Source organism: Orcinus orca, chromosome 20, assembly GCF_937001465.1.
Source record: "Orcinus orca chromosome 20, mOrcOrc1.1, whole genome shotgun sequence".
NCBI lineage: Eukaryota > Metazoa > Chordata > Mammalia > Artiodactyla > Delphinidae > Orcinus > Orcinus orca.
In genome coordinates this window covers 2,710,200-2,721,540 of record NC_064578.1, presented here as the reverse complement: position 1 = coordinate 2,721,540, position 11,341 = coordinate 2,710,200, and the positions used below count along the sequence as shown (strand labels likewise).

Below are 11,341 nucleotides of genomic sequence, written 5' to 3'. Positions count from 1 at the left end.
GACGCGCGTTTGCCGGGCGCTGGGGAGCTACCGAGTGAACAACCCCTGGCCTGTCGGAGCCCACTGCCAATTCAAACACAGCTACCTCCTGTTCTATTCCCCAGAGGCCCCCTACTCCGGGAAGCCGGCCTGGATTGCTCCTCCATGCCGCGATCCCTCTCCTGTGGGACCCTACAAACGTTAAATGCCACAGTTTATTTTCTGTTTCCTGACTTCCCCCTGCATCATCTACACACACACACACACACACCCCTCCTAAAGTGCTAAACAAATAAATAATTCTAATAAAAAAGGATGGCTCCCGAGAAGCTAGAAGATTCCCTTCCCCCTGGGGAGCCGCTCTGCTTCATTCGGTCCTTTACAGTCCCCCTAGGGCCTCCCTTGCTTATCGTCACCGTGAGACCCGGTGGTCACTTTCAGGCAGGACGGTGATTCCAAGTCTGGTGTATTCTCTGGGGCTCAGAACACACATCCCACAGTCTGCAAATTCGGTGAAAAACATACAGCCTCCTCACCTCTTTCTCTCCCTGCCCTGTCCAAAAATCAAAGCCCTGTCTGCACCTCCCAGAGAGCAGTCGCTTCTTGCAGGCTCTGATAATGAATCCTTTTACCCTACCGGGTTAATTAGGCTTGCAAGGTGGTGGTATAAGAAGCTAAAATTTCATAGACATTGAGTCGTGTGTTCAGAAGTCATGCCTTCGTGCATACGCTATTGACTGTGTATATATAGTTATGAAATTACATAAATGTATGTTTCCATATAGACTATTTTTATTTATATAGAAGTTTGTATTTTAACGTTTTAAGTTGACTCTAATTTCCAAGATGCTAACCCTAATCTTAAAGAGGCAGCAAATTAATGGGTTAAAAGATCCTGATTCTCTCACTTGTAGCTGAAAATTTGTGGTTACTTAAGATCTCTAAACCTAAGGTTCCTCCCCTGTAAAATGGTGATATTAACAGTACCTACCCCAAAAGAGGATTAAATGAGATGTCACAGGCAGAACATCTTGGCACACAGTATGCATGCGTTATATTTTCCCTTATTTATTAGGGAGGAAAGTCTTGGACAAGTCATACGTTCGTTCAATAAACACTTCTTGTGTACTATTATGCCCCAAGGTACCCTGCCAGGCACTGGGGCTGCAGAGAGAAACAAGACAGAGTCACTAGCTGCCTGGAGAGGTAGGACATGTGTGGCACACATGAGACTGCTAAACAAAAGTCAGCTCACCCATCTGCCTGGGTCCAGGGAAGACTGAACTCCCTGCCCCAGGGGTGTGTTGGGGCCACATGATCTGTCCAGGCCGATGAGTTGTGAACAGAAGTGCCATGTGTCACTTGGACACTTAATTCCCAGGGCAGAATCTGCCTCTCCTGCCCCTGCCAAGGTGACAGGAGGGGCAGCCTTTGAAAACCCAGGCTCCTGAGTGACACCCAGCTGGGGTTGGCTCAAGATGAAGTCAGTGAGACTCCGGTTGTTTGTTACTGCAGCATACACCAGCCTCAACTGACTGATACACTGTGTAAGCCAACCAATTGCATAGCAACATGCATGAGGGCAACTGTATAGAACTGGCATGAAACGGGCAGCAGAAAGAGGTAGGCAATTGACTCTCTTTAAGAAGAAACATATGTATATCTTTAATATTCTGTTTCAGAAACATCTACAGTACTCTATTGGATTTCTTACAATTTTGATGGTATTAATTGTGGTGATGCTTGAATTATACAGATAGATAAGCTCCTTAGACAATCAGCGTTTGGTTGTTATTTTTTTAAAACAACCACAAGTTAATGTGATAAACTCCATGGTTGTTCAAGATTGTTTTCCAGAAACTTCTAGAACACAAGGAGAGGGGACATTGGGGGCCAAATTAGGCCCCTACATTAGTGTTTGCAATACGGAAACCCTAATTTCCTTCCATGGAAAGATGTTTGCTCTGTGTCACATCCCTTTTTAAATTTCCAGAGTAACAAAGATGGTTTTCTCCCAATCTTTTTCTTTAATTTTGAAAAATTTCAAACTTAGAGAGAAATTGCAAGACCAATAAACAATGAATACCCACATACCATGGGTTCAGCAATTGTCCGCATTTTAGTACATTTTAGATAACTTTCTCTTTCCTTCTCCTCTCTGTCCACACCCTCCCCCTTGGTTGAATCTTTTAAAAGTTGCAGAGATGATGAATATCAGCTCTAAATATTTTGACATGCATCTTTTAAAAACAAGACATGTTCTCACTTGACCACATATAATTATCACACTCAAGAATTTTAACCTTGATAAAAATTACCTAATACACACATGATATTCAAACTTCCCCAGGTATTCTCCTCTATTAGTGTTTTTAAAAAATTTCCTCCATCTAGGATTAAATATTGCATTTAGTTGTTCAGTTTCTTTAATCTTTTAACCAAGAACAGTCCTTACCCCTGTTATTTTGTTGTTTATGGTGCTACCATTTGTGAACGGTGGTTTGGACAGTTTTCATCAGGCACACACTTTTTGTCCTGGAAAAAATTTCTAGGAGCTGGATTGCAATGGATTTCTAAGAAGCAGCATTGGCTCTGATGAACTCAAGGGTTCATCAGATCCCAAGTAGCTTTCGGAAGACTGAGACGGCTCTCATTTCTGGTCCCTTTCCCTAAAACCTCATGAGCCCAGGAGAGAAATGTATTGAAAATAGTGAGGAGAGACACAAAAATCCTTTCACTTGTCTGATCTGTTGTTCCTCAAAAGCAGAAGCGGCTGCAGAGGTGTTGTAAGTCTCCCTTAACTTTGGTTAAAGTTAAGGGTTGTTAAAGCCAATGTCAGGCACACACGTGCAGCCCAAACATTTTTGATGAGTTCCCTGAAACTCACGCCACACATCGGGCAGAAAGACAGCTGTCCTGGGAAGACACGAGGAGAGCAATTTGTTAACAACTCTGGCAAGAATATAGCCAGACTTGTAGACACCTAAGAGGCGCAGGTTTTATTTGCTTAAAACCTCAGCGAGTCTCCCTAGAGGGGATTTCTTGCTCCCCAAGCAGTTTCAAAGACACTTCTGTTTTCCAACACATCATGTTCTTGACACATCGCAAAACCGTGGAAAATGTTTTGTATTTTCTTGATCGACTCGCCGCGCACAGTTTATTTACCTTTCTCTCTCAGAGATTTTGAACTTTATTCCTGCCATGCAATGCTAAGGTGCATCCATAAGGTGTCAGCACCTCCATTGTAACCAGAATGGTTGAGTTTCCCCCCAACCCCGCCCCACTATTTCAAGAGTAGTTCCCTGATGGGCCTCAAGGTGGCGCCAACACCACAGGTCCGCCCGAGCCGCTTCCAGGTGCAGGAGCCCGCGGCGCCCAGGCAAAGACTGTGCGGTGGGGCGCGGGGCCGGGGGTGGGGGAGTGACTTGAATATCTTCTGCCTTTATCGTCGCTTATTATTCTACTAATGCACAGGGCTCTCTGGGGCCCGATTTGGCTTTCGGCTCACTGACAGCAAGGTCAAGAAAGGAAGAAATCAGCAGCCCCCAATCCAAAATACCTTGGCAGGAAAAAGAAAAGATCGGAAACATGGTTTTTGCAAAGTCCAGGTGTGTGGAAGGTGTTGTTTTAATAACCTGAACAAACATCTCTCCCGGAGTCCTACCGAGCGGAGAAGAAACCTAATTCCAGGGGCAAAGGAAAATGTCTCTCTCACCTTTTCTGTCTTGATTATAAGGATTTTTTCCCTTCCCATCCCACTCTTTTTTTGGGGGGGGGTAATAATTTAGGCCATTCAGCCTAGTTCTTTTCAGATGTCATTGGTTTAAACCTGGACACCCTTGTAAATATAAACTCAGGCAAAAACTGCCATTTTGGGATTTATTTTCCGTGGTCCTTAGCTATTTTGGTTTTTGTCCTGTGCTGTGATAAGGCTTTTTTTCTTAAGGCACCTCGTAAAAGCAGAGTAAATAATATTCCTCCAGAAAGTCTACAGACTGAGGAGTGTTTCTTGATCAATAGTTTGCATTTCCAGTAAAATTGTGAGAACTCGGGCTGCCTGTCACGTACTCCAGGAGAAAGACACTTTTTGCTAGAGGTTTTTTTGGGTTTTTTTGTTTTTTTTAATGGATGTGAAAATACTGGAGGTATGAAAAAATAATAAAGTTGTAGTGGGAGTTGGAGGGTTGCGGAGAACGCTCAAACCATTCACCTGTGAGCTGAGGACTGGGCAGTTTATTTTACTTCGTTGCCCCCCAAAAAATCAAGTTAGAGAAAGAACCCAGAGCACCCATAAAAAAATATAGCGAATGTTTCAGAAGCAGAATATTCGAGGTAATAGGAAACTATTTTGTACTTTCCCTTTGATTTTGAATTTATCAGGAGATAATACCATTCAAAGATAATGCATATAAATGTTTTTCTTTTGTTCTGTTATTGAAAATGAATGAAGTATCCCCAGTGCGTTCTACTCACCTCCCCCAAAGATAAGACTGACCGTAGATTCTCTCAAACCCTTTTCCTGGGAATCTAATAAACAACTGATGGGAGAGTGAGGAGGGGAAAAGGAATTCCGAAATACAAAAGTTTTATCCGAAGTCTTCTTCCCTTCCCAACCAGACCGACAACTTCCAGAAGAATTCTGACCAGCATTTAGCCCGTCTTATAGATGTCCTGCCCCTTCGGGGAAGCGAGCGGAGGGGGACCTGATTATTCGAGGTGTTGAAGAAATAAATACTCAGTCCACAAATAAACAAACTTTCTGGGACTCCTAGAGAGAAGGAGAAAGCTTTGAAGGGCGAGGATCTCCGAGTCGCTCCAGGTCGATATCCCGAATAATACCATCTCCGGAGGTGTCTTTAACCATTTGCAATCGCTTACCCCATCCTCTCGCGGAGCCCCAGTGCCCAAATCACCTTATCAAACAACAGCCAAACAGAAAAGACTGAAATACAGAAAGTTAACTTGGAGAATCCCAAGGGGCTTCTCCAGGAACTGGAAGCAAGAGCTGCGCCCAGGGTTGTGGGTTCCAGCCGGCGGGGCGCCGGTCGGGAACCCGCTCTACGGACGCGCGTCCAGCGCGAAGCCCCAGCGGAGCGCAGAGCGCGGAGCGCAGGGCTCAGAGTGCAGGGCGCGGGGTGCGGCTCGGGTTTCTCCTCGCGCGCAGAGGAACCCGGCTTTCCCGGGGCCGGGTGGCTGGTGCATTGTTCCCATCTTCGGGGAGCGCGGGAGTCAGCCTGTCAAAGGGAATTTATCTCTGGGAAAAGGGAGACACGCTGCGAAGCTGGAGTTGGTGGGCTGCAAGCGTCTACGCGGGAGGGGAAAGGGGGAAATGAACAGAATTATTTCACTCTCTTCCCCAAACCCCACAAAACGGCTCCCGATGTCGTGGATGATTTACTGAATCCACGGCGAATTTAGAGGATTATATCGTCAAGATGTCGCTACTTTCCCCACTTCGCCTTTCCCCTATAGACGCCTCGGCCTGCCTCCTCAGGTTGGGGTGAGGGGCACTCGGTTTCTATAATTTGCCTCTAAAACCTTTATAGGTTATTCTTGACTGCCCTGAACCTGGAAACTTCCCGTTGATTGTTAATTATTTGCTTAAATAATGACAACACACAGCGGAGGCTCCTCCATTCCAGTCCAGCACGTTTACTTGGAAGCCATTACACCTGGACCCCGATAATTAGGAAATCTAATTATTTGCCTCATCACTCATTAATAAGAAAAATAGTCCCAGGTTCTTTGCTACTTACAAGGTCTTTGGGGAGATACTGGACTACATTAATCAATTCGATTTTATATCTCAAACTGACTTTTATCTGCGAAGGAGCGTCGGGGTTTTTTTGTTTTTTTCTTTTGCTCTGGGCACGTGGGCCCATTAACCAAAATGTGATAATAAAATAAATTTTAATAAGATATAACTTTTTAAAAAATCTTTTCAAGTTAAGACTGAGCTGCAGAAGTCTGGTTTTGCGCGGCTGGGTCTTAGAGCCGACGGATTCCGGCGCTCCTCGTCCTGATTGGTGCCAAGTCCCCAGAGCGGCCGGGTTATTGGTCCAAAGTTCCCGGAGGGGGCGTGGCTGGAGGAAAGTAAAAACTCGCTTTCAGCAAGAAGACTTTTGAAACTTTTCCCATTCCCTAAAAGGGACTTCGCCTCTTTTTCCGGGCTCGGCAGGGTAGCACTCTGGACCCCGGCTCTCCGACCCTCAGGGCTGCCGATTTGCTGGGGGGCCTTGGAGAGCCGCCTTCCCCTTCCTGACGCGGACCGAGGGGCCAGCCTCGGTCCACCGCGCGCGCGGCGTCTCCGCTCCGTCCCCGGCCGCCCGCCCGGGCTGCCACCCGCCGAGTCCCGAGAGCGAGCGGGCGAGCGAGCGGGGGCCGGCGCTGCGTTCGCCCGGGCGCGCCCTCCAGGATGCTGCTCCGCCCGGTCCGCTGAAAGAGAGCGCCCTTCCCGGCCCAAAGGCGGGCGCCCCTTCCCGGCGCCTCCTCCAGCTCACCCCTGAGGCTTCTAGGCGCCCGGGGCTCCCCCCCGCCGGCTCCCTTCCTCCCTCTCGCGCTCTCTCGCTCGCGCTCGCTCTCGTAGGGCCTTCCTCGCGGTCCGTGCGCGCAGGCGGTGGCTAGCCGTCTCGGACGCAGCATGCAGGCGCGCTACTCTGTGTCCGACCCCAACGCCCTGGGAGTGGTGCCCTACTTGAGCGAGCAGAATTACTACCGGGCGGCGGGCAGCTACGGAGGCATGGCCAGCCCCATGGGTGTCTACTCGGGGCACCCGGAGCAGTACGGCGCGGGCATGGGCCGCTCCTACGCGCCCTACCACCACCACCAGCCCGCGGCGCCCAAGGACCTCGTGAAGCCGCCCTACAGCTACATCGCGCTCATAACCATGGCGATCCAGAACGCGCCCGAGAAGAAGATCACCCTGAACGGCATCTACCAGTTCATCATGGATCGCTTTCCCTTCTACCGGGAGAACAAGCAGGGCTGGCAGAACAGCATCCGCCACAACCTCTCGCTCAACGAGTGCTTCGTCAAGGTCCCCCGCGACGACAAGAAACCTGGCAAGGGCAGCTACTGGACCCTGGACCCGGACTCCTACAACATGTTCGAGAACGGCAGCTTCCTGCGGCGCCGGCGGCGCTTCAAGAAGAAGGACGTGCCCAAGGAGAAGGAGGAGCGGGCCCACCTCAAGGAGCCGCCCCCGGCGGCGTCCAAGGGCGCCCCGGCCGCCCCCCCACTAGCGGACGCCCCCAAGGAGGCCGAGAAGAAGGTGGTGATCAAGAGCGAGGCGGCGTCGCCGGCGCTGCCGGTCATCACCAAGGTGGAGACGCTGAGCCCCGAGAGTGCGCTGCAGGGCAGCCCACGCAGCGCGGCCTCTACGCCCGCCGGCTCCCCCGACGGCTCGCTGCCGGAGCACCACGCAGGCGCGCCCAACGGGCTGCCCGGCTTCAGCGTGGAGAATATCATGACGCTGCGAACGTCGCCGCCGGGCGGCGAGCTGAGCCCCGCGGCCGGGCGCGCGGGCCTGGTGGTGCCGCCGCTGGCTCTGCCCTACGCCGCCGCGCCGCCCGCTGCCTACGGCCAGCCGTGCGCGCAGGGCCTGGAGGCTGCGGGCGCCGGGGGCTACCAGTGCAGCATGCGCGCCATGAGCCTGTACACCGGGGCCGAGCGGCCGGCGCACATGTGCGTCCCGCCCGCGCTGGACGAGGCCCTCTCGGACCACCCGAGCGGCCCCACATCGCCCCTGAGCGCCCTCAACCTCGCCGCCGGCCAGGAGGGCGCGCTCGCCGCCGCCGGCCATCACCACCAGCATCACGGCCACCACCACCCGCAGGCGCCGCCGCCCCCGCCGGCTCCCCAGCCCCAGCCGGCGCCGCAGCCCGGGGCCGCCGCGGCCCAGGCGGCGTCCTGGTATCTGAACCACAGCGGGGACCTCAACCACCTCTCCGGCCACACGTTCGCAGCCCAGCAGCAGACTTTCCCTAACGTCAGGGAGATGTTCAACTCCCACCGGCTGGGGATTGAGAACTCGACCCTCGGGGAACCCCAGGTGAGCAGCAACGCGAGCTGTCAGCTGCCCTACAGATCTACGCCTTCTCTCTACCGCCACGCAGCTCCATATTCCTATGACTGCACGAAATACTGACCTGCCCCGGCCCTCCTCTGCCCTGGCCCGCTCTGGCTTCGCCTCCCAGACGCGACCCTCTCAAACAGTTCAGGCTGCGGAGACGCAAAAAGAACCCAAACTTGCCCACCGCTTTTTCCGCAGACCCGGGAGCACAGAGCGCGCGCGCCAGCCTCAGCCCTCTGCGAAGCTGCAGGTAACTTTAATTCGCCGCCCCGTTTCTGAGATCCCAAGAGGCCCCAGTACAGGGACGCGGCCCAACGAAATGAATAATGATTTTAAAATCCCCCTCCCCTTCCAGGATGGCTGTGCTCACTGCTCCACTCGGGGTTTCAAAAATTATAACTTATGGACCAAATCCCATAGCGATCCAGTAATGGTTCTCTGTAGAGACCCCCATAGGTCTATGGGGGTCTCTAGAGATTATGTATGTGCTGTGTGTAATTTTAAATTTCTCTAACCGTGCTGTACAAATGTGTGGATTTGTAATCAGGCTATTTTTTTGTTGTTTTTCAGAGCCATTAATATAATATTTAAAGTTGAGTTCACTGGATCATTTCTCATCTTGCCCGACCATTTCTAACTGCCAAAGTGAATATTCAAGGAACCCATGCGGCCCCCGTACAATTATGAGATATGATTCTTCTCCCACTTGTAGGTCTTTTACAAAACAAGAAAATAATTTATTTTTTGTTGTTGCTGGCGGATAAAGTCAAGTATCTGATACTTTTTATTTACAAAGTGTGATGGTGTTGTATAGTAGATTCCTCCCCCAGCATTCCTAAAAGAAAAAAAAAAAACACCAAAAATTTAACTTGACCTGTGTCTGTCTTATGTGGTCTTAATTGCTGTACTTGCCTTAAAATAAACCCATGTTGTTTTTCTGCCCAAAGTCCGGACAGTGTGTTTGTATGCTCGAATTTTTAAAAACCAGGTGTGTTCACAAATCCACCTGTTTTGATTATTTTTGTTACACAGGTGGGTAAATGTATAGACATCTACAGATGATCACAGAAGACTGGGGGAACTCCCCTGTTGTCCCGCCAGTGTCACAAAAGGCTTTCGATTAATTCAGAATCCCACCCTGACTGAGGCAATCAAGAAACAGTCCTGCTTGGACGTTGCTGCCTGAAGGGCTGTGAGCCATAATGACATTTGCTGTAATGCATTTTGTTAAACGCAGAAAAACATGCCAATAGTCAAAACAAACAGTGCCATTCCATCCCAGTGTCCAGCCATCTCCAATTTAGGAGGTGAGGGAGAGGAGGATAAACATTTTCCATTAGCTGACAACAAACCAGGGGGAGTCCTGCTTTTCCTCAGTTTCCTAAAATACGGACTTCCTTCCCCACTTTAATAGTTCTCCAGAAAAGAATTTGAACCCGGGTGGCGGAAATCCAAAGGGGATTGATCCTGTACCATTTAATGACCATCCCTGGCGGTGACCAGATCAGAGGTGAATCTTTGACCTCTTCACTTCTGGATTTGATTTCTAAATGTTTACCCTACTGCAGTGAAAAATTTTAAAGCCTCGTCGCACTTCAAAAATAATTTACACTGCTTTTAGAGTTTTAAATTTGTCAACTTTTCCAGGACTTTAAATAATAGATTATTTTTCTTTTCAATTTTGATACCTTGTCCTTCAAATTTTAAATAGCCATGCAGCCTTTGTGAGGTGCGGCTGCGCAGGGGAGGGGGCATGGCGTTACTATCTGTTTCACTGACCAAAACACGCAACTCCCCTCTTGGTCTCTGTGTGTGACTTTGGGGTCCAGAGCTCCAAGTTGGGAATTAGTTTCCCAGCCCAGCAGGTGAGAAGGCACTCTGTACCTTGCCTAGAGTGCAGCTCCTGTGAACTTACCACTTCAGGAGATGATGATTTTCCAGAAGGTGATCTTGCTGGATGCAGTAGCCTTGAATGTAACCTGGGCGTTATGTTGTTTTTAACACGGCATTTTGTCTCTGTGTTATGCTGAAATCGAATTGGGGGAAGTTTGAGCATAATAATTTCCCCCATATGTGCAACACAGCTTCTTTCAATCTGTGGCCCCAGAGGTGGCACCTGGCTAAGACTTAAAGATTGCATTTTATTCCTGTTCATGACCGTAGGAGTGGTGAGCCCCCGGGTCCTTGGTGCTCAGTTGAGTGGGATGCACCAGAGAGAGGGAGGGAGAGACCCCTGAGACCATTCTCTGAGCTGCAGAATGAGGCTGCAGATCGCTCACTGCGGACTCGGGCACTGGGGTTTCACTTTGCTCCCCTCGAGGAGAGTGTTCTAGCTGGCTTTCTGCTTCCCCAGATATTTCAGAGTCCTCCCTGAAAGCCTGCCCTCACCTTAAGATTTAGAACTCAGAGGAGGTCTCAGAGACACATGGAAAACAGTGGAGAGAGAAATGGAACCACGGGGTCAGAGATCTGATCTGCCCTTGACACGGCGCTGGGGTCTCCTAACTTTGGGAAAGCCTCTTAAAGAAGTCCCCGCTGTGCGTGGGCCGCTCACCTGAGCGGGTAGCTCACGGAGGCCACGGCGAGGGGCCCTTCCATTCCCCGGGGAACGTGGCCACCTGGGGACCTTTGGAGGAGTTATCCAGGCCTGTGGAGGCGGCAGAATGGAGGCGAGTCAGGCCCTGGGCCGAGGAGGCCGGGAGTGCGGGAAGCGCCTGGAGGCCGGCCGCGTGTGGGGTGGGCGGTGGGGGGGGGGAGGCCCTGCGCTCGGAGCCAGTCTCAGCCCCGGCCTGCAGCAGCCCGAGAGGCTTCGGGACTCAGTGGCCTGGGGCGTCCGTTGCTCCGCGGAGTGGGAAAGACCGGACGCCGGGACTGAGCGCGGAGCCCAGGCGCCGCCGGCTGCCTTGCTGGTCTTCGCGCCACCCTACGCGTCTGCCCCCGTCGCGCAGAGACTGCGCGGGGCGTCCCGGCTCCACGTCTCCATCCGCTCGCCGCTCCTTCCTCCGCCGCTCTCCTCGGGAGGCCCAGGGCCTTTCAGGAAAAGGGGAAAGGAGGTCGGGGCTGGAAGGGCCGGATTGAGGTCTGCCGGGACTCCTTGCTAAGGCGGCTCTGTGGTCCACCGAACGCAGTTTGCGTGAAGCTGCGTCTGATAACCACGTTTCTTCCTGACCCAGTAAGATACAGCCGGGCAGGTCTCAAAGATACAGCAAATAAAATGGAAGTGACCCGACCACTACAACAGAGGCCGTTTCCCACAGAGATAACCCTGCGTCCCCGACTGGCCTTGGCTGG

At 51.3% G+C, this 11,341-nt stretch overlaps 1 protein-coding gene across 1 annotated transcript; it reads left to right on the top strand.

Annotated features, from left to right (window-relative positions):
* Positions 1 to 5,789: 5,789 nt before the first annotated feature.
* On the top strand, positions 5,790 to 9,013 carry FOXC2 (forkhead box C2). The gene has a single exon (XM_004280075.4). The coding sequence runs from the start codon at positions 6,620 to 6,622 to the stop codon at positions 8,123 to 8,125; it is 1,506 nt and encodes a 501-aa protein (XP_004280123.1). The 5' UTR covers positions 5,790 to 6,619; the 3' UTR covers positions 8,126 to 9,013.
* Positions 9,014 to 11,341: the final 2,328 nt, after the last annotated feature.

What these genes read in the sequence shown, in the direction of transcription:
- FOXC2 (XM_004280075.4), top strand. Translation starts at nt 6,620, where the DNA reads ATGCAGGCGCGCTACTCTGTGTCCGACCCCAACGCCCTGGGAGTGGTG.